The 20,532-nt window shown below is 38.8% G+C and overlaps 4 protein-coding genes across 6 annotated transcripts; 2 read left to right on the forward strand and 2 right to left on the reverse strand.

Moving 5' to 3' along the window:
• Positions 1–3,013: 3,013 nt before the first annotated feature.
• Positions 3,014–3,653, forward strand: LOC122040505 (histone H4). The gene is made up of 2 exons (XM_042599843.1): positions 3,014–3,049; positions 3,164–3,653. Exon 2 carries the CDS (start codon positions 3,194–3,196, stop codon positions 3,503–3,505), a length of 312 nt encoding a protein of 103 aa, XP_042455777.1. The 5' UTR covers positions 3,014–3,049; positions 3,164–3,193; the 3' UTR covers positions 3,506–3,653.
• Positions 3,654–7,125: 3,472 nt separating this feature from the next.
• Positions 7,126–10,072, forward strand: LOC122040507 (probable clathrin assembly protein At4g32285). The gene is made up of 2 exons (XM_042599846.1): positions 7,126–7,425; positions 8,001–10,072. The coding sequence occupies exon 2, from the start codon at positions 8,063–8,065 to the stop codon at positions 9,959–9,961; it is 1,899 nt and encodes a 632-aa protein (XP_042455780.1). The 5' UTR covers positions 7,126–7,425; positions 8,001–8,062; the 3' UTR covers positions 9,962–10,072.
• Positions 10,073–10,238: 166 nt separating this feature from the next.
• On the reverse strand, positions 10,239–13,997 carry LOC122040506 (replication protein A 70 kDa DNA-binding subunit A-like). Its single transcript, XM_042599844.1, has 3 exons — positions 13,871–13,997; positions 13,501–13,795; positions 10,239–12,713 (listed from the first exon to the last, which is right to left on the reverse strand). The coding sequence occupies exons 2-3, from the start codon at positions 13,776–13,778 to the stop codon at positions 10,451–10,453; spliced, it is 2,541 nt and encodes an 846-aa protein (XP_042455778.1). The 5' UTR covers positions 13,779–13,795; positions 13,871–13,997; the 3' UTR covers positions 10,239–10,450.
• Positions 13,998–14,300: 303 nt separating this feature from the next.
• Positions 14,301–19,539, reverse strand: LOC122040508 (telomere repeat-binding protein 2-like). Of its 3 annotated transcripts, none has more exons than XM_042599849.1 (10): positions 19,213–19,539; positions 17,833–18,035; positions 16,911–17,757; positions 16,563–16,769; positions 16,436–16,480; positions 16,243–16,322; positions 15,670–15,914; positions 15,146–15,454; positions 14,986–15,049; positions 14,301–14,744 (listed from the first exon to the last, which is right to left on the reverse strand). In XM_042599849.1, exons 2-10 carry the CDS (start codon positions 17,911–17,913, stop codon positions 14,538–14,540), a joined length of 2,085 nt encoding a protein of 694 aa, XP_042455783.1. In that variant the 5' UTR covers positions 17,914–18,035; positions 19,213–19,539; the 3' UTR covers positions 14,301–14,537. The 3 variants fall into 3 exon arrangements, with proteins under 3 accessions (XP_042455783.1, XP_042455781.1, XP_042455782.1); XM_042599847.1 differs by having other exon boundaries at positions 16,436–16,483; XM_042599848.1 differs by lacking the exon at positions 19,213–19,539 and adding an exon at positions 18,837–19,184 and having other exon boundaries at positions 16,436–16,483.
• Between the last annotated feature and the right edge of the window lie 993 nt (positions 19,540–20,532).

Below are 20,532 nucleotides of genomic sequence, written 5' to 3' on the forward strand. Positions count from 1 at the left end.
AAGAGATTATTATAAAAATAATACTGAAAAAGTATACCGACAACAAGAATTAGAAGAGTCGCAGCTTTAGGTTGTCGGAGTCTCCTTGTAGCTCAACCGGAATGTCTCGTTAGCAGCAAGTTGATGAAAGATCGCTTTTTAGGTGATTGAATAAGGTGCTGCTACCCTTCTTAAATAGCCTACTTGAGGCGCCTCAAACTCCTTCCAAAGCGCCTCCATGCTGCCGAGTCAGCCGCATGGATCAGCGCTGAAAACTTCTTCTCTGATCTACTTGAAGGCGCCTCCAATCTGCGGTCCAAGGTGCCTCCAGCTCAGTCCGAGGCGGCTCCAGCTCTACCACGCACAAGCTCTACTCCTTTGCACCCAAGGCGCCTCCAAGCTCCATGGAAGCGCCTCGGACACTATTCATCCGAGGCTTAAGGTTGCTCCTTTGTACCTGCAAGATACGTTAGTCCAAAAAATATCCTGTAATACAAAATTAGCATATAATATCATAAATATAAAGTCTTACAGTCATCAGACTGTCCGGTTCTGACTTCGGATTTCCGACCGAAAACCCTAGGTCGAACCGATGCCTACTGTTCCCTCTTCTGGGGAACGCATCCTCACCTACTCCACTCAGGAGAGCATACCTATTCGCCAGTCCGGTCCTCCAGATCGACTGGACTTTTCTGCCTAGGGTTACCACCTCCTAGGATCTAGGGTTACCACCCCCTAGAGTTTTTCTCCACCTAGGGTTACCACCCCTTAGGGCCTAAGGTTACCCCCCATAGGATTTCTCCTCCACCTAGGGTTACCACCCCCTAGGACCTAAGGTTACCCCTCCTTAGGATTTCTCCTCCACCTAGGGTTACCACCCCCTACGACCTAAGGTTACCCCTCCTTAGGATTTCTCCTCCACCTAGGGTTACCACCCCCTACGACCTAAGGTTACCCCTCCTTAGGATTTCTCCTCCACCTAGGGTTACCACCCCCTAGGACCTAGGGTTACCATCCCCTAGGATTTTTCTCCTGCCTAACCGCAGTTAGGACTTTCTTGTAAACTTGTTTAAGCTCATTAGATAACAATTAAACTTAACTTTGAATCTCTTTTGCCATTATCAAAACTAAGATTTGATCGTCGGATGCTTCCCGTACCAACAATCTCACCCCTTTTTGATTATGACAACAGAAATTCAAAGTTAAGCAAAAAGATAATAAAGATGTTAAAAGTTTAGCACAAGCATGATACGCACAAATAAAGCTCTCCCTTAATAGAATCTTACAAAAACTCCCCCTTAATAAAAGCTCCCCTTAAAAATTTCAAATTTCAAACTTTCTTTTCTTTAATTTTCTTTGAATTGAATAATGAATTTGAATTTCTCTATACATTTGAATTTTTCTACTCTTCTCCTTTGCCATATATAAAAACAATTTAAGGGAGCATATAATGATAAATTGCCTTAGTTAGTTTGGAGAGTGATTTTTTATCTTAGTTTTTAATACTTAGTTTTTAAGGAGAGAATTAAAGTTTAAGAAACATAAAAGTTTTTAAGTAGAGGATTAAACACATTTCGGAAAACACTTAATTTTATTTTTATAACTTTTAGCTAAGTGAAGTTTTTGACTTTGAAAATAAGTACTTTGCCAAATTTAATAAGCATTTGAAAGACACTTAGTACAAAAAAAATTTGGAATTGCTTTAAAGGCTAAGTTTGAAATATAGAGACTTAGTAAAAAACTTTAAAAAATTTTGTTTTTCCTTTTTTGGAAATAATTAAAACAAATGCTTAACTTGACAAACTTGTAAAATTTTAATTAAAGTCATTTTCACTTAAACAAAGTAAAACAAAAAAAAAAAATTCCTAAAGTCCAAACATGAGTAACACTTAAATTCCTTGGCCACAAGTTTAACCATAGTTACTAGCTGATTACCTAGAGGGTAACATCTTTCACTTGGTTAGTCAAGTTAAGCTAGTGATCCAGTTATATTTGACTAAGTCTGGATAACTTAACTTGATTACTGTAATTTTGATATTTATTATCCAGACTTACTGTGATGCACAAAAATAAGTATACTAAAGTCTAGACTGTATCCTATGCATCTCACCCATTTTAAGTTTATCAAACATAAACAAGTTAAGCCTAGTGTGCTTATGAGATGCTCTGGCTGTAATATAAGGGAACATGATTTCTAGGGGTAAATTCCTAGACTAAGTCCAAAATTTGAAAGTCTAAGAAATTGGGATTTTGAAAAAGTATATCTCCTAAGATTAAAAAGTAAGTTGAAATAAGTTTTATTCTATTAAGTACATCCCTATTTATCTTTTAAGTGAACTGAACTCAAGTTCAGGTAAGGGCTTTGTGAATATGTCAACTAGGTTTGATTTTGACTCAACGTAGTTAAGTACAATATCACCCTTAGCTACGTGATCCCTTACAAAGTGGTACTTTACTTCTATATATTTAATCCTTGAGTGGTGAATTGGAGTAAATTAGTAAATGTAAAACTAAGTAATTGTATAATTTTAATTGAACTAAATACCTAATAAGTTATGTTGTATTTTTTATAATCTTGATTATGTGATTAATTGATAATCACATAATCAAGATTATGATGATGACTTAAATTAAATACACCCGGAAAAACTAAAGATTTTCGAGGCTACTAGTTTTGGCAGGGCAAAGCAGAGTGACACGTTTTGCACGATTTTAACATTACTCATTTTTTTGGTATTCAATGAGATCTGAATTGGTTTGGGAGAAAACCGGAGGGAGGATTATCATCTATTAAATAAGTCAATTTTGACGTTTTAATAGTGTTTTTGAAAAAATAAAAACGGTCATTGATATTTTTTATAAAAATTGGAGCGCTTTTTGATATAAAATCCTCCAGCTATCCGTGGGAGTCCCCTTAACCCATCATCAGCCGTCCAGTTTTCCCAAATCAACGGTTCAAATCACCTCCATGTCCGCACCAGGATCCGCAGTTGCGCTTCGTTGCAATAAATACCACAAACCCCCAAACTGTTCTTCATCGATCTGATCTCCGCCGACAACGCAGTGTTACGTAAGAACAGAGCCCTCTCTCCTACTTCGATCAATCGATCGTTTCAATTCCCCTCCAGTGAGTTTTCTCTTGATTTATCGTGCGTTAAGCTGATCTCCTTTCGTTTTGCTTCAGAAATCTGACCATCGCGCTCGAATCTGCGGCATGTCTGGACGAGGAAAGGGCGGCAAGGGTTTGGGCAAGGGCGGTGCGAAGCGGCACCGCAAGGTCCTCCGAGACAACATCCAGGGCATCACCAAGCCGGCTATCCGGCGCCTCGCGAGGAGGGGCGGGGTGAAGCGCATCAGCGGCCTCATCTATGAGGAGACCCGCGGCGTACTGAAGATCTTCCTCGAGAACGTCATCCGCGACGCCGTGACCTACACCGAGCACGCCAGGAGGAAGACCGTCACCGCCATGGACGTCGTCTACGCCCTCAAGAGGCAGGGAAGGACTCTCTATGGCTTCGGGGGCTAGATCTGCTTACGCTCTAATCCTCTTGCAGTGAAGAGCAAAATTAAGAACGTAATCGAATCGGATCGGTTGCCATGCGATCGATTTAGGTTTTTTTTGAAGTGTTCTTTGCGTTTGTTCTTCTCTAATCTTAAACCCTAATGCTCTCTAACATGATTTGAAATTACTGACATTTTGATAATTTTTTTTAAGGAGTTTAAAAAAAAAATTGAAATTTAAGGGAACTTGGCGCATAGAATGCAATTTAGAAAGACTCTAAACAGATGTAGGGTTCTAGCGCATGCCAGCTTAAGATCGAGAAAACTATAAACAGATGTAGGGTTCTAGCTCATGCCAGCTTAAGATCGAGAAAATTATATAGGCTTGAACTTGAGCTTAATTAAGCTGTATATCTCAAATATACCAAATGACATATTTTAGCTATTAACTTTTTTTTTTAATTTATTTTTTATTTTAAAAATATTAGTAATTTTAATTATTAAAATATTAAATTAATTTGATTTGTTTTGATAAGCGTGAATGAATTTTCGAGCTAGTGAGTTCAGCTTGAATGTTAATTGAGTTGACTTGAATTCAGCTTGAGCTTGGTCAACTTTAAGCTCAAGTTGAACTTTGACTGAGTTGCTTGTGATTGGCTTACCAGTGATTTGATTCATTTGTATATTTAAATAGATGTTTCCCATGGGTAATAACTAAGATAAAAAATTTGATAATTCTAATTAGTCTTACTGTTTATCTCTAGGTGATTGATTTGATTTTAATGGAAATTTTTCATCGATCAGAGAATAAATCAAAAAGTACATGGGGTGATCTGCTTACAATCTTGGCAACCTTTGATTATGTCATTATTTGAAGGAAATTGTTTTATAAATACGCTGTCAAAGTATTTGTTGTTTATTGAAAAAGTATATTTTTTCTTATTATCAAAAGTATTTTTTATCGTATAATTACCCAACTACATTTTATTATATAGTAATAACATATTTACATTATTATCTATATTTTATTTTTTTCTTGCTTAAATCGGCGTGTTAGCAATTATAAATATTTTGGTGTTGTATTAGTTATGATTTTATAAATGTTATACTATTATATTTTGTAACTTTTATAATTAAGTTGTTATATGGTTATAATAGTTAGGGGGCGTTTGGTTTTTTTTTAGGAATAGGAATCGGAATGGAAATCATTGTATTGTGGAATGGGAAATGGTATGAGTATGAATATCACTTTTAAAAGCAATGTTTGGTTAATTGTATATCTTCTATCGGAATAAATCAAAGTTTCCTTTTTTACCCTTAAAGGAAAATAAGAGAAAAAATTTGATGTGAGAGAAAAATGAATGTGAGAGAAAAATATGATGAAAGAGAATGATAAGAGAGAAAATATTACGAGAGAGAAAATATTATGAGAGAGAAAGTGTGATAAAAAAAATGAAAAGAGAGAAAGTGTGATGAGAGAAAATGAAAAAAGAGAGTGTGATTGAAAAGAGCATGATGAGAGAAAATATGATGTGAGAGAAAATATGATAGGAGAGGATGAAGAGAGAGAAAATATAATGAGAAAAAATGAGAAGAGAGAGTATTATGAGAGAGATTGAGAAGAGAGAAAGTATGGTGATAGAAAAAGAGAACAGTGAATATGATGAGAGAGATTGAGGAGAGAGAAAGTATGATGAGAGAGAAAATGTGTTGAGGAAAAAAGGAGTAAGTGTAATAAGAGAGATTGAGGAGAGAAAAAGTATGATGAGAGAGAAAGTGTTGAGGAAAAAAGGAGGAAATGTGATAAGAGAGTGTGATGAGAGAGATTGCGGAGAGAGAAAGTGTGATGAGAGAGAAAGTGTGTTGAGGAAAAAAGGAGTAAGTGTAATAAGAGAGATTGAGGAGAGAAAAAGTATGATGAGGAAAAAAAGAGGAAATGTGATAAAAGAGATCGAGGAGAGAGAAAGTGTGATGAGAAAAAAAAGAGTGTGATGAGAGAGATTGCGGAGAGAGAAAGTGTGATGAGAGAGAAAGTGTGATGAGGGAAAAAAGAAAGAAGAGAGTGCGATGGAAGAAATTGAGGAGAGAAAAAGTATGATGAGAGAGAAAGTATAATGAAAAAAAAGAGGAAAGAGAGTATGATAGGAGAGATTAAGGCGAGAAAAAGTGTGTGCTAAAATGATGAGAGAGAAACTATGATGAGAGAGAAAATATAATGAGAGACAATAAGGAGAGATAAGTGATATGAAAGAAAAAATAAATAAATATATTTTAATATTTGATATTAATGGAGAAAATTTTAGTTTTAAGTCAAGAGTATTTTTGGAATAAGGGAATATTTTGATTGATGAAAATAGGGTAATGATTCATTGAAAGGGAGATACATGAGAATGAGTTATTACCCAATTTCAAGGATTCATTCTCTTATTTGTATTCCTATTCTTATAATCCAAAAATTAACAATGGGAATCAATGATTCCCATTTCCATTCCCCACTCTTATTACCCTAAATCAAACGTCCCCCTATAATTTGTTTATAATATGGAAAAAAGTTAAGATAAATTATTTAGAATATTTAAAAAACATTTTAATAATAATTTAGATTTATAACTGTTATAATTTTATAGTTATTATATAAATATAGTGGTTTTGTAATTGTTATATAATTTTTTAGTTTGACCCAGTTGAATTACACAATAAATAATATATTAAATCAAAGTTTATTCAAAATTTGACAATTAGTTATGAGGTAGAATCTATAACGTTTTAATTTCAAAAAATTATCATGTTTCAATTTAGATAGAAAAAATTGAAGATAATAATATAAATAAGTTAGGGGAGGATAAGCTGAGTAATTATACGTGTAGAGATAAAAAAACTCCTTTGATAAAAATAATTTGGGTTTCATTTTAATAATTCAAAATAAAAAAGGATGCTTTTGACTTTTGTTTAAAATTATAAACCCTTTGGTGTTAAAAGGTTTAGATAGTATTTTATTTAGGCGTAGTGTAAATGATGGATGTATGATATCTCTGGTATAAAAATTAATGATCTAAGATTTATTTTATCATCCATTTGACATCTATGTATTTATATGTACATTTCTCTATATTTATGAGATCGTTAATATAACCGATCTATATATTTTTAGATAATATTTTATTTTTTTTTCAAAAAGTGTAGAAATGTCAATTCTTTTGAAAACTACCTATAAATCCCTCTTTAAGAGTTAAGATATTAACGTTGGATGTTGGATCACGAGGTCCTTTATAAAAGAAGCAAAAGAAAAGGTAATAAATAATTGAGTGAGGAAAGGAATCACTTAATAACTAAGACATAAAAAGATGCCCACTTAATCGAGTGTCTTCTCGAATTTAATTTCCTTTCTCAAAAGCCTACAAAGTTTAAGGTTTATCATTTCGCTCCTTATTTGTTTTACAATTTCTAATGAGTTTTTAAGTCAGATGGAATCAAGAACTCTTCCCGATTAAAGTTCAAGAGCTGAGTGGAAAACTTTTTCAAGTCAGTAGAATGTATTGAAGTGATAATTTTGAAAGGTTGTGGGATTAAACTAGCAAAAAGGGAAATTAGGGTGGAAACTGAAATATTTACTGTCTTTTTTATTGAAATTAAAACCAGCCCCCTTAGTCCTTTCCTGGTTCGCACCTTTCGCTTCGGAGTGCTTTTGCGGGTGCCGCCGCTCCGCCACGGCGATTTCAGCCGCCCGAATCTCTCTTCGGATATCGGTTCCGGCGCCGCCTGTACTTGTTCACCGCCAGAAGAAGCGGAGGAGTGGCGTCGCTATCTCTCTCTGTCGGCCTGCTCCTCGGTTCTTCGCCGAGTCAACTCTGCCAAGGCTCGGAGATCCGAGGTAGATCGGCGTGCGAGGTAGCAGATCGGTGCGTCCGAGGGAGGAATCGCTCGCCAGAGGAGGCTATTGATAAGGTGATTGTTGTTTTCCGTTATTCGATTAGGTTTATGAGCACCGTGTGTAGATCTGCCAGTTCTTAGGCGTTTGCTACTTCCGCTTGTCTGGCTCCGGATCAGATAGATGTTTCCAGGAGTCAGGCGGAGTGAGAGATCGCCGGTGAAAGATGCTCCTCAATTCGTTTTTTTTTTCCTTTCTTTTTTCTAATCGGAATTCTTGTGTGAATCCTCTTGATCAACCGAGGTTTCCGGAGATCCCAATCACTCATGCTCTTGACTCTTTGATCGACCGAGTTTTCTTTGGAGTGGGAATAAGGACACCGGATCCAATTCCAATATGTCCTGAAGCATTGCAAAAGACTTCATCTTCGAACAGCATTCCAATCTCGAGTAGCCGAAAATTTAGTTTAGATCGTGTTTGTCTTTAAACATTCAATGTGTTCTTGAACACTATGAAGCGCAATCACTATTGGTATAATAACATTGCCATGAATTATATTTTCTATAATTGTTTGTTAGAACAGGCTTCAAGATTTATCTTCTTGAGTTCTTTCAATCGATAGTAGAGTTTTGAGATTATGCTTCTTGTGCAGGACATCAAGACAGTCCTTCAGGCAATACATTTGTGAAGCGATTGGAAAAGGAATAGGAAGAAATGAGAAAGGCTCTGGGAACAGTGAAGGACCAGACCAGCATTAGTCTGGCCAAGGTCTCGAGCAACATGGCCCCCGAGCTCGATGTGGCTATAGTGAAGGCGACCAGTCATGACGAAGAACCAGCCAGCGAGAAGTACTTGCGAGAGATCCTGAACATGACATCCTACTCCAAGGGCCATGTCAGTGCTTGCATTGCGACCGTGTCTAGGCGACTCGGTAAAACTCGTGATTGGATCGTGGCCCTGAAGGCCCTCACGCTTGTTCATCGTCTCCTCGCAGATGGAGACCCTGCATTCCAACATGAGATTCTCTACGCGACTCGTAGAGGGACGCGGCTCCTAAACATGTCTGATTTCCGCGATGAGGCACACTCCAATTCGTGGGATCACTCCGCTTTTGTTCGCACGTATGCTCTGTATCTGGATCAACGTTTGGAGTTCATAATGTATGAAAGGAAAAAAGGCGGGGGCAGCGGCCGCACAACTGAATTTGGAGCTGACCGCCGGAATCGATCTGATTATGGTGATCATGATCCTTATGCATATGGCAATTATGGAAGATCGTCGTACTCATCCCCAAACGGAGGAGATCGGTATGAGGAACCTCGGAATGGGGAAGAGAAGAAGCCCCCGACACCACTGAGGGACATGAAGCCAGAAAGAGTGTTTGGCAAGATGCATCACTTGCAGCAATTGCTCGAGCGCTTCCTAGCCTGCCGACCCACTGGCAATGCAAAGCACAGCAGGATGGTTCTGATCGCTCTCTACCCTATCGTCAGCGAGAGCTTCCAGCTCTATGCTGATATATGTGAGATACTGGCAGTCCTTCTCGACCGCTTCTTCGACATGGAGTACCCTGACTGTGTTAGATCATTCGAGGCATATGCTAGTGCTGCGAAGCAGATTGACGAGCTCTGTGCTTTCTATGCATGGTGCAAGGATACAGGGGTGGCCAGGTCGTCGGAGTATCCAGAGGTGCAACGCATTACCGACAAGCTTCTGGAGACACTGGAAGAGTTTGTGAGGGATCGAGGGAGGAGGCCGAAGAGCCCTCCCAAAGAGGCAGTCGCTGCACCTGCTGTGGACAAGGAACCAGAGCAGGACATGAACAGCATCAAGGCTCTCCCTGCACCTTCCGACTACAAGGAAGAGGAGCCACAGACGGAGCTGCCAGCGAAAGCGACTGCGGAACCAGTCAAGCAGCCGCAACAACCTGACCTGGTGGATCTCAGAGAGAACGGTCTGACTGCTGAGGATCAATCTAATAAACTTGCATTAGCACTTTTCCAAGGACCATCGGGAGGTGATGGCGCAAATGGCTCATGGGAAGCATTCCCATTGACCGATGGGGATTCTGGAGTGAGTTCTGCCTGGCAAAATCCTGCAGCAGAAGCTGGCAAAGCTGACTGGGAACTCGTCCTTGTGGAAACTGCCAGCAACCTTTCGAAGCAGAAGGCTGCAATGGCCGGAGGGCTGGATCCGCTTCTGCTGAACGGCATGTATGACCAAGGCACTGTGAGGCAGCAAGTGCAAGCCCAGGCTAGCAGCGGGAGTGCAAGCAGCGTGGCCTTGCCAGTGCCTGGACGTGGCATGGCACCGGTGCTCGCCCTTCCGGCACCTGATGGCACTGTGCAGACGATCGGGCAGGATCCGTTTGCAGCATCCCTCAGTGTTCCTCCACCTTCCTATGTCCAGATGGCTGAGATTGAGAAGAAGCAACAATTGTTGGTGCATGAGCAGGTCTTGTGGCAGCAGTACGCCAAGGATGGAATGCAGGGCCAAGCCAGCTTGTCCAAGCTGACCAACAGCACCCTCATGCCGATCCCGGTGATGCCCTACGGGATGCCAGCAGCATACAATCCTGCAGCCAGTGGATACTACTATCCACCAACTTATTGAAACTTATTTCCTCTTCCCCCTAAGAGTCTGTTTTTGTTTCAGCTCAGCTTCTTCAGTGCTGATCACCCTCTTTTATAATGTGTATTATCTATTGCTTGTTCTATATACTAAGGTTTATGAGTGATCTTTTTTTTGGCATACTGCTCAAGTAAACAAATATTTTGAGCTTTTTCGTCACTTATATTCAAATAAAATAAATACCACGACAAACTAAATGTATTTGAGAACAAAACGTAACAATAAAACAATATACCAACACAAATAAAAAAATTTGGCGGGAGAAAAACGTTCAATGAGAATCAAAAGCTTCTAAAACGCCTATCGGCAGTTAATTTGGCAACTAAACATCAAGAAAACAGCTCGGGCAATGTCTAGTCCAACACACAAATTCCACTGTACAAAGAACGATCATAAAAACAAAAACGCCAAAAGAATGCTGATAGATCACTAGAATATTCCTAATTCAGGGCAAACACTATGAACAGAGTTTCAGAACCCACCTACATGTTGTCTGGTGAATCTTCCTGATGTGCCAGAACCGCCATATGCTGCTGCAAAGGTTCCAGCTCCTGGATCAGATTGTTGTGCTTGCCAATTTATGCCTCTTGGACAATTTTGGAAGCTGTGACCGTTGCCGCCGCAATTGTTACAATGTAGTTGAACTTCGTTTTGGTTAAAATTTTGTTTGATGACTCCACCATAGTTATTTGAATACTGGGCTGATTGGTTTGTCGGTGCTCCCATTCTATATCCATCAGGGTTGTGAAAGGGGCTATAGTTATTGGTAGCAGCATAGATATTACAGTTCGATTCAACAGAGCCATACATGGAGGTAGAAATCTCAGAAGTTGAAGTGAAAGTCCCGTGCGCCCCCGCAGAGACATTGGGATCTTTAGTCGAGAGCTTCTCAATCAGACCCAAGACAAACCTGCTCTCAGCAGATGGATTTATTCTTTCGACTTTGACAACGGTTGATTTCACACGTTGCTCATCACTGAATGTCTCTTCTTTAACTTTCAACTTGAATAAGTATTGATGGAAGATGACTGTCCGGATGATTTCTGCGAACTTCATATCATCTTGTTCCTCGTATTTCAACAAGTAAAGCTCCTTGGCAGCGACGCCCAAAATCTCCTCCCCGCATTCTTGGAATGCAGTAACCCAGGTCATGCCTGTATGATCCTGGATCTGAAACTGGAGAAGGTATCTGTAGTCACACTCGGGAAAATCCTGGTCGCAGCGATCACAATGCCAGGTGCCATTACCATTGTTATTAACCTTTTTATTGCATGATCTGTCCCCCACCATTAGTGGACAAGCTGTATAGCAGAAATTATCAACTTTTACGAACGTAACAGTTGCCTTGACAGTTATCCAGTCAGGTTTCTCTGACCTTCCCAACCCCTCGTCCTTGATCTGTGCAACAGACTTCCGAACATCATGTCTACCCATGGTGGTGGCGTCTCTGGATATTGAAGGAGCAGCCATAGTCTTCCCTTCACCATTACACCATTCTCTCAATCTGTGGGCCTCAGTAAAATCAGGATTTATAAACAGTTGGCTGGTCATGATAGTACCTACTGATTTTCCACCAAAATCACTAACTCGACCAGCTTTAATCGCCAATATAGGATTCACACCAGAGTCACACATACTTTGCAGCTGTTTACCATCCATGGTACAAAAATTTCCCCACAAAGTCACATCGACGCTTCGGCCCGACATGTCCTTCAACTGAAGAGTTTGTTTATTAGTTTCAGTGCCATTTTTCCTCATGATTGAAACCGAAGGATTTATTGAAGTGACAACGCCAATTATATCGACCATTGAATTGTTTTCCAGGCCTTCAATTTCATTTATTGCACGAAAGTTGAAGTGTTGCTTCAGAATGGTGGGGTCTTCATCTAAACAAGGCTGAATGACTGACTGAGATTCTAAAAAGATTTCATATTCATTATTCAGATGATTAAAGCTCTTCTGGGCAGGCTTCAAGCTACCTTTAGAAATCAGGTAAACTTTACCAACTTCAATCTGATCAAAGAACTGATCAGCTATCGTGTTAAAGCAAGTGACTCGTATCTCTCCACCATCAGAATCCAGAAGATCAAAAGAAAAGACTTTTCCTTCTCCTCTAGGATTGTTATAGCGCCTAAGGTCCCCTTTAGTTGTTACTCTTGCCTTAATCGTCCATCTGCCCTGGTAAGGATTCAAAGCAGCAATTGGGATAATTCGAGCAGGAGCTTCATTTCTAGCTAAAGGCCCCCTATTTGAGTACATTGGAGGGGGCTGCCGATCAACAGACTGGGCAGGACGCACATTAGAAATGGCAGGTGGACGGAACACACCAACTGATGTTGAATTTGACCTCAGGTTCTGGTTACCACTATATGGATGTGACTCAGACAACAGCCCCGTACCATGTTCAACTTTTGGATGTTCAATATTCTCAATGTTCATATTCCTACTAGCCACAGGACCATAATTACCACCAAATGATGGGTTGTTTGTCCTGGGCTCAGCCTGCTGATGCAGAGAAGCTCCTCCAGAAACATTCTGTCCAATGTTGGGAGTAGCAGAGTGCAGACCATATGTTTGACGATTAGCTGCAGCTATGGCTGGTTGATCTACACTGGATGGCTGAGCAGGCATTGAAGCTCGGTTTTGTAAAGAAGTACCATTATCAAACATTTTTGGTTCTCCTATAGCGCTGTTACTACTGACAAGGACATCCAGGTTGATGACAATAATAATTCTGGAATTTGACATTGATTAATAAACATGATTAACAAAGGATAAACTATAATCATAGCCACAAGAAATAACTTATTTTTGACTAAAAGGAAACATTCAGAAATGGAATATTTTTTCTATACATTCATTAAGAGTAATGCATTAGCAATCATCTGATCAATGTTCATACACTCTTTATTTAAAATCTGAAACACGACTGTTTCTGTAATATTCCTATTAAACAGATGAACAGTTGAGACTTACATTGAAAATAAAAACTAGGAAATACTTGCTAGAGATAAAATGGACTTTTGTAGGGCTATATTTCACAGCTTTAAACTCATTATATCACGCGCTGAATTATTTTAGCAGCATTGCTAATCCAATTAATAGACAACATTGTATCTATGAATCCACCAAATAATAGATAGTAAGAAACAAACCATGCCTTAACATAATCCACCAACTCAAACATAATCATGCTAAAACGAAATCAAACAGTACCTCTTTGCTTGAGTTTATTAACTGTGATAACTTAGAAACTACACAAAACTAAATTCATCACTTGTCTATTTCTAATGTGAAAATGAAATTCTGTTAGAATAGTAGGACTATAAATAAGTGCAACGAGTATAAACATATTTCTTTCCACTTGTAAAACAATCACATTTCTGTACGCATTAGCATCATATTTTGAATAAATATAAGTTCTAATCTCTGTAATGTACCCCCTCTATAAACAAAGAAGAAATAAACCCACAAAATATTAGCAAGTTATCCAGCAGGCAAAGAACAGGAAGAGAACATACGTGCGGTTCTGGATGACGTTGCAGATGAACTCGTTGAGCTGGACGATGGAGTGCTTCTGAAGAGACCCCGATTTGACGATCCCATTCATCTGCGTCGCGAGCATGGCCTGCTGCATATGAGTCCCGTCGGACAGCAACATCCGGTACCTCTCCGTGGTGGTCTGCTGAGTGTTCACCAACCTCAAATCCCACACCTGCACCACCGGCTTAGCGCCCTCCTCCCCCCGCCCCTCCGATATCGCCGCGATCGCTCCCCGACTCAGATCCACCGCAGCCATACCCCCGATCAAAATCCCTGAAATCCGAAACAGCTCGACGCCAATAAATCACAATCGAAAGCCAAGCCGGGAGGCGAAGAGAAGGATCTTACAGTTCACTGAAACGGATCGCCTCGCCGATTCGCCGTCGTCGACGAGCTCCGAGAGCGGGGGCGAGCGTTACGAAGCGAGCCCTAAAATCGAGTGGCGTTCGTGGGAGTGAGACGAGGCGCAGGGAACCGCCTCAAATTTAAGAGGGAAACCAAGTTAAATTGAGCTTTGGAAATTTTGAGTTCCGGATTGCTCATTAGTACTCCATTGGGCCTGCAGTTTCCGCGGCCCATATTACCAACCTGAGTCAACCCATTTTCCTCTGATCCACATATTAAACTGAAGGGAAAATAGAAACTAATTTTAAAAAATCTCATAATCCACATATTAAACTGAAGGGAAAATAGAAACTAATTTTAAAAAATTTCATAATCCACATATTAAACTTAGTTTTTCAAAAGATAGACATTTCAATCATAGAAGAAAAAAAAGTGAGAACAGTTTTCTTATTCCATCAGTGCTTTTGTGGGTTTCCCTGGATCACTGGACAACCATGTACATCATGAGCCAAAGAAAGCCCCTTTTCAAAATAAAAATAGGGGAAATAATCCTGGCTTAGAAAAGAATGATGGTGTGAGAGAGTATTAGTAATACACAGGACTAATTTATTTTTAATTTTGTTCTTTTTTTCAGTTTTTTTGAGGAATTTTACATTGACAAATCAACTTCTCAGGTTTCTTCCAGCAAGGAAGATGAAGTGAGCTGCTGCTTTGGGTCGGAGCAGACGGGTTCTTCCTTGATCTGGAGCTTAGCGTGCTGCTGAGACCAGTGGGCTTGGGCTGCGAGAACCCGGTCCAACAGTTCTTGGGGGACCGGTTCACCGCGCCGCTGCTGCGGGGAGATCTTGGCTGTGTGCACCAGAGTCTTCCACTTATCCTGCATGGATCAACAGTTCAACACACGTTAGTCAAAAGCTGGGTTTTCAAAACTGATCTTCCTAACTTGATGGTGTTCAAATTTGCTACTAATGTTTAGGGAAAACAAACTGTTCATGAAATACATGGAGATGGTTTAAAAGATGCACTTGTTTCAGAACAATTAGAGGAACAAGCACAGAAATTGAAGAAGAAGAAGAAGAAGGATCATAATATTGTGGAACGGGTAGTATAACAAGTACCTTGAGATCAACATAGGTTCGATGTTTTGCACTGTCAAATGCTCGAAGCTTGACATCTCTCCACCTGAAAATGGATGGAGATAGATGTGAGAAATGGTCACGCTTTGCATTAACCAATGATTGTCCGATCATTTGGAAGAGAATCAAACAGAAAAGAGACCTTCCAGTTCCAAACTTTTCAACTGCCTCAACCAGTGCTTCCACTTCAGCAACAGAGAAGGGTCTCCTGATTCGTCGCTGAGCAAGCTCAAGGCGCTTCGGCTTGCAGAGTGGAACAACAGCAAGTGCTCCAACGCTCGTGGCTGGGAGAGCAACCAGCACCAGTTTGTTTTCAGTTGTTTTATCTAGTGATAATGCATCAGCCGGTGAGTGAACAGAATCACGATCACTTTCAGGGCAGGTGGTAACTACAGGTTGAAGAGAGGCAGCAGAGGAATCCTGGTCTGTAGGAAGAGATATAGAAGGTATCCTGAAAAAAAAAAAAGAAGGAAATTGCAACCACGCATTAAAATGTCCTAAAATTACAATTTCTATTATGCAAAGTTTAAGATCATAACATCCAGCATAAGAAATCATTCAATTGATTTTAAAAAACAAACCACATCTAGAAATTTTTCCAAGATGAGTAGTAAGGATTATTATAAAAGGAAATAAGATCAATAAACAATAAGAATATCCACCTACCTTGCTAATGGTTCAACAGCATCATTGAAACACAGAATATGGGAATTTTTAGAACATGTTAGTGATGGCGGTGTTTGAGTCTCTGTCGGCTCCAGTGTGAATCCTAAGCTATTTAGTGTCTCTCCATTAGAAATACCAAATTGGCATAGAGTCTTGTTATCATCTCTAACCCTCTTTCCTTGAAGGATGACACCAACCCGCAGTCCACCTTGAAGTATAGCAGTGACTGCTTCCATAACTGCCCTCTGTGTAAAAACATACAGATTTTTTCAGAAAGTCATGAAGGAAATCAACATGAATACAAAAGAATGGATTGAGTTTTGATCTGAATTAACCCAAGAAAGTGAATCAAATACATGTTCCAAGGAACAAGTACCTAGTAACATATTTGATCCCTCACCTCAAGTTATGCTAAGATATTATATAAGCCGCTATCAAAAATATTGAAGGAATTTCCATCATGTTAGCACCATGATATTTGACAATTTACAAATATGCATAGTATTTATTTGAATCATTCAGATTCATTAATAGCATGTGTACTAAATAGCTAACACATAGATTGAACATTACCTTCAAGGAACCTACTGTAGCAGTCTCAGGTATCTCGATATAAAGTTCTGGAATCTTAAAAGATTTTATGCTGAATTTCACTGAAAAAAGAGAAAGACGATGCAATCCCTCAAGACATGATATTCCAGTATATGAATGAAAATTACCAATTATTGCCCACTGTTTTAGTTATCTAATCAACTATGATAATCACCTGATTTATATGAACTTTGCTCCACTTTAGTAGATGTTGCACCATCTGCTGCATGAAAGCATATCAGAGTCCAGGTAAGCACACAAAACAACATGCAAGAATTGAAAATCTTTGGGATGTAATAAACCTTGAATATCAGTTCCATGTGGATTATGCATTTTTACATTGTTGTTGTTCTTCTCATGCATATTGGAAACCTCCATTCTAAATATTCCTCCATTTGATGTTGATGCAGAGCGATGCTCAAAAAACCTCCTCTTGAAATAGCTTCTGTGTGTTCTTTGACGGGTGTAACACATTTGCTTCCCATGTAAAAAGGCCTTCCTTTTTGGATCTGGGAGGAGAATATAATCAAATCTACTAAATCCAATCATATAAATGGTAACAGTTAGTGATATTCAGAAGCACTAATTGTAAACCTTAACAAAAAATCAATTGGGCATCACCAATAAGGAAATTAAGCATAAATGCATACCATGATGAGAAATCTGACCATACTTTGACATATTAGTGGCGGTTTTCCAATACTTTGATGTGGAAAGCCTCCGTTTTCCATGATCTCCTGTACAATTTGTCGGCCAAGATACCTTATTAGTAGTACTACTAGGGAGAGTGCACCCAGAAAAGTTATCGTCATCATCTTTATGTACAATATGTTCCATGCCACTTTCATGCTTGGGCATTGGACTAATACAGGGATAATCCCTGCACACAGGAACTTCAGCACTACTGTCGGAACTAGCTGGAGCAGGAGGTTTGACATCCAAGCCCATAGGATCCTCCAAGCAGTACATATCCATAGAATTGAGTTCTGACCTATTTTGAGTCATCTGGTCTTCATATTTCACAACTCTCGTCAACTCAGCTTTTTCTTCTTCAACTTCTGTGATAACAGAAGACTTCCTTATCAAGCCAGATCTGCATGTGTCAGTATAAGCAAAACATCCAATTCCACCTTTTGAGACCACCAATCCACCAGCAGCAGAATCATGTATCTTAGACTTCACAGAAAGACAGGGGGGTTCTGAATATTCTGGTACTGAAGCTTGTGGGAGTTCCTTTGAGGCATAAGTCGCCTGTCTTTTTATGACAATCTCAGGGGCTAAAACAGTGTTGCTTAACAAATCAGGAGTTTCAGATTTCTGTGCCTCTTCGGTGCATAACAAATCCCGTTTAACCACCTTCTTATATGTCCCATTAATGCAGCATGGGGAGAGAGTAGAATTCTCACTCTTTGATGACAACTTCCCAGCTACTTCGACAAGCAAATCAAAAAGACGCGACTGATCATCATCATGTTTCTTTCTTGGCGAGCGCTTTCTCTACAATTGCAAAAGAAAAGTTATGAAACCAGAACAGGCAATATAGAGATAAACATTCAATTATGTACGACTTACCTTGGTTGATTTTGGAAAGTGTAGAATAGGAGGAAGCCGGTAACCACCGAATCCATTATCTAACTTCTTCTGAGACACCATATCCCAAAGATTTAAACCATCACGAAACTTATCCCATAGCAATAAAGCATCAGCAATGCATCCATAATCCGTATCCAAAACCAAAATTCAGATACAATGAATCTGTGACATACCCCTTAAATCTGCAAGCACAACAGAAGAGAATTGACATATGGGATCAACATCGAGATCTATGCAAGTACTGATGTTTAATTCTTTAAGAGAGGATTCTAAGATGACTTATTACTACAGAACAGAAATCCTTAAAAAGTGCCGTTTCAAACATATAATCAATAGAATGTCACCACGGTAAAGATAAACTAAATCATGTAAAATCTTCATAAGATGTGATTATTCACTGATCTCCAAACAGAGATTCAATGAGATGAATAAAAAATGTCTGAAAAATATTACAAACGGATTTCTGAAATTGTACAGTTCCGTAAGAGGGCTCAGGACCAACTTCTAAATCTTAAACAAGAATAGAATTCTTATAGGGGCTTTTACAGGAAATCGTAAAGGCTGATATGTCCCTTAAAATCGATGAACCAGAGAAGAATCGAAATATCACTGGAAAATTGACGTCGGGGGGAAAACAATTAAAATATATGGGAAAAAAAATAAAAACAAGATGGGAAGAATATCTATCCCAAATCCTCACCAAACCATGAAAACTAATATGAATAACTCTGATTTTTTTTTTTTGAAAAAAAAACAGAACGAAAAATACGTTGATTAACATTAGATCAAAGATCGTACCTGCCTTGCACATGGAGCTATGAGCTATTTTAGATTAACCCATATTCTAATAGATACAAGTTTAGTTGAATTCATGCATCTGCCTAGATATACTGCAAGAAAGGAATGGGAAAAAAAACGCTTTCTTTCCTAATCCAAGGGAGAAGTTCATAAACCCTGAAGCGAAATGGCGAAGACAGATAGACCTGCTTAAGGATCCGTGCGCCTCAATAAACAGCATATTTACGATCAAGCATACCCGTTAATCGTAAATATCGAAACTAGATTCCAAGTTCCGGAGGAATTGCTCGTGAAACAGTTCGAATTTGCACGAGACCAGCGGGATCGCTGCGATAAACACTGAAATTTCGCAGAAATCAACCCCGATCTCCTGTCCAACGAGACAAATCCCAGTGAATCGCAAAGGAAACATCCACACAGGATCGATCTCCACCGATCGTCATACAAAACACACGAAATCAAAATCTCCGAGCAAATCCGAGAAAACTCGCCAAAACTCGGCTCTTTTAGGCCAATCCGACGAATCACGGCCGGAAACGGAGCAGAGCCCGGTGCCCTCACCTCCAAAGCGGCGACGGGTGCAACCCGCATCCAGATCTCAAAAATCTCCCTCAGATCGTCGGAAAAGCTTCAGAATTCCAGCAAATTCCTCTTCAGAGACAGATCGAAGCTGAGCTCCAGGCGCCCAATCCTCCAGATCTCAACCGAAAACAGGCTTCACAAACGCCTCCGTTCCCACCTCAAATCCCCATTTTTGCATCCAAAAATCACTAATTTTCCTCGTTAAAGAGAGCAGATTTACAATCCTCTCTCTCTCTCTCTCTCTCTCTCCTCCAATCCAACCGAAGAAAGAAAATATTAGAGAAATAACGACCGCAAAAACCCCTCAAAACCCATCTCTTATACGACATACCATTGACCCATTCGCTGGCCGAACAGGTAACAGCACCTCTTATCGCCGGTGACCTCTACTCAACATTCCCCTTCCCTCCATCGGATTTAGTGCACGTGTCCCTTCCAACGATCTCACGGCCCACCATTTTTCACTACTTTTCATTATCCATTACTTACCAAAATTCATAAGTGATGACAAAATCATCGATTAAATTAGGCGTGCAATATATTAATAAACAAGTACGGTCACCGTGTTCAAATAAATTTGATAAAATAATTGATTCAAGTTAAAATAAATTTAAAATGAATTAAATTATTTAAATTTAGTTTGATTTTTTATTGTATGAACTTAATTTTTACATTTTAAATTTAATTAATTAATTAATAGATTTAATAATATAAATTTATTTATTCATTTAAAATTTTTTATTTATTTATTTAGTATGTTGGTATAAATTTTATTAATATAATAGTTCACGGATATTAATTAGTTAAGTTGAATTATATGTATTTAAGTTTATTTATTTAGTTTAATAATAATTAATCAGATTGATAACATAAATTATATAAAAAACTTATTTATTTTATTAATTTTATCTATATTAAATGAACATTAAAAAAATTCTTATAGAATGGAAGATCAAATTTGTTCATGAGATTCATATCGATATGTCTTATTAGAGAATTTTATCGGAAATAAAATGCATCAAGGATTAATGATGTCATAATTGTGACATGAGCCACGTCGGAATAAAGTTTTTTCCCCTTTTTTTATCAACATAAAAGGGATTTAATTAATTTATGGAATTATTGCTGGATAAGGGAGAGTCCAAATCAAAGAGCAACTGACACGTGTGAGACTTTGTCCACGTTTTCCTTTAAATTTTAAAATTTCTAGATTGCCCAATATTTTTGAGCAAACACTTTAGGGATAAAGAATATAGACATTTTTTTTTTTTTATCATTTTGATAAGAGAATGCTTTAAT

This window comes from Zingiber officinale, chromosome 2A, assembly GCF_018446385.1.
Source record: "Zingiber officinale cultivar Zhangliang chromosome 2A, Zo_v1.1, whole genome shotgun sequence".
Taxonomy (NCBI): domain Eukaryota; kingdom Viridiplantae; phylum Streptophyta; class Magnoliopsida; order Zingiberales; family Zingiberaceae; genus Zingiber; species Zingiber officinale.

Coding starts and splice junctions, on each gene's coding strand:
- LOC122040506 (XM_042599844.1), bottom strand. CDS start 13,778: ATGGCTGCGGTGGATCTGAGTCGGGGAGCGATCGCGGCGATATCGGAG. Junction 12,714..13,500: donor AACGTCATCCAGAACCGCAC/GTATGTTCTCTT, acceptor GTCAAATTCCAG/AATTATTATTGTCATCAACC.
- LOC122040507 (XM_042599846.1), top strand. CDS start 8,063: ATGAGAAAGGCTCTGGGAACAGTGAAGGACCAGACCAGCATTAGTCTG.
- LOC122040508 (XM_042599847.1), bottom strand. CDS start 17,913: ATGGTGTCTCAGAAGAAGTTAGATAATGGATTCGGTGGTTACCGGCTT. Junction 16,323..16,435: donor GCAAAGTTCATATAAATCAG/GTGATTATCATA, acceptor CTCTTTTTTCAG/TGAAATTCAGCATAAAATCT. Junction 15,915..16,242: donor CTACAGTAGGTTCCTTGAAG/GTAATGTTCAAT, acceptor GTTTTTACACAG/AGGGCAGTTATGGAAGCAGT.
- LOC122040505 (XM_042599843.1), top strand. CDS start 3,194: ATGTCTGGACGAGGAAAGGGCGGCAAGGGTTTGGGCAAGGGCGGTGCG.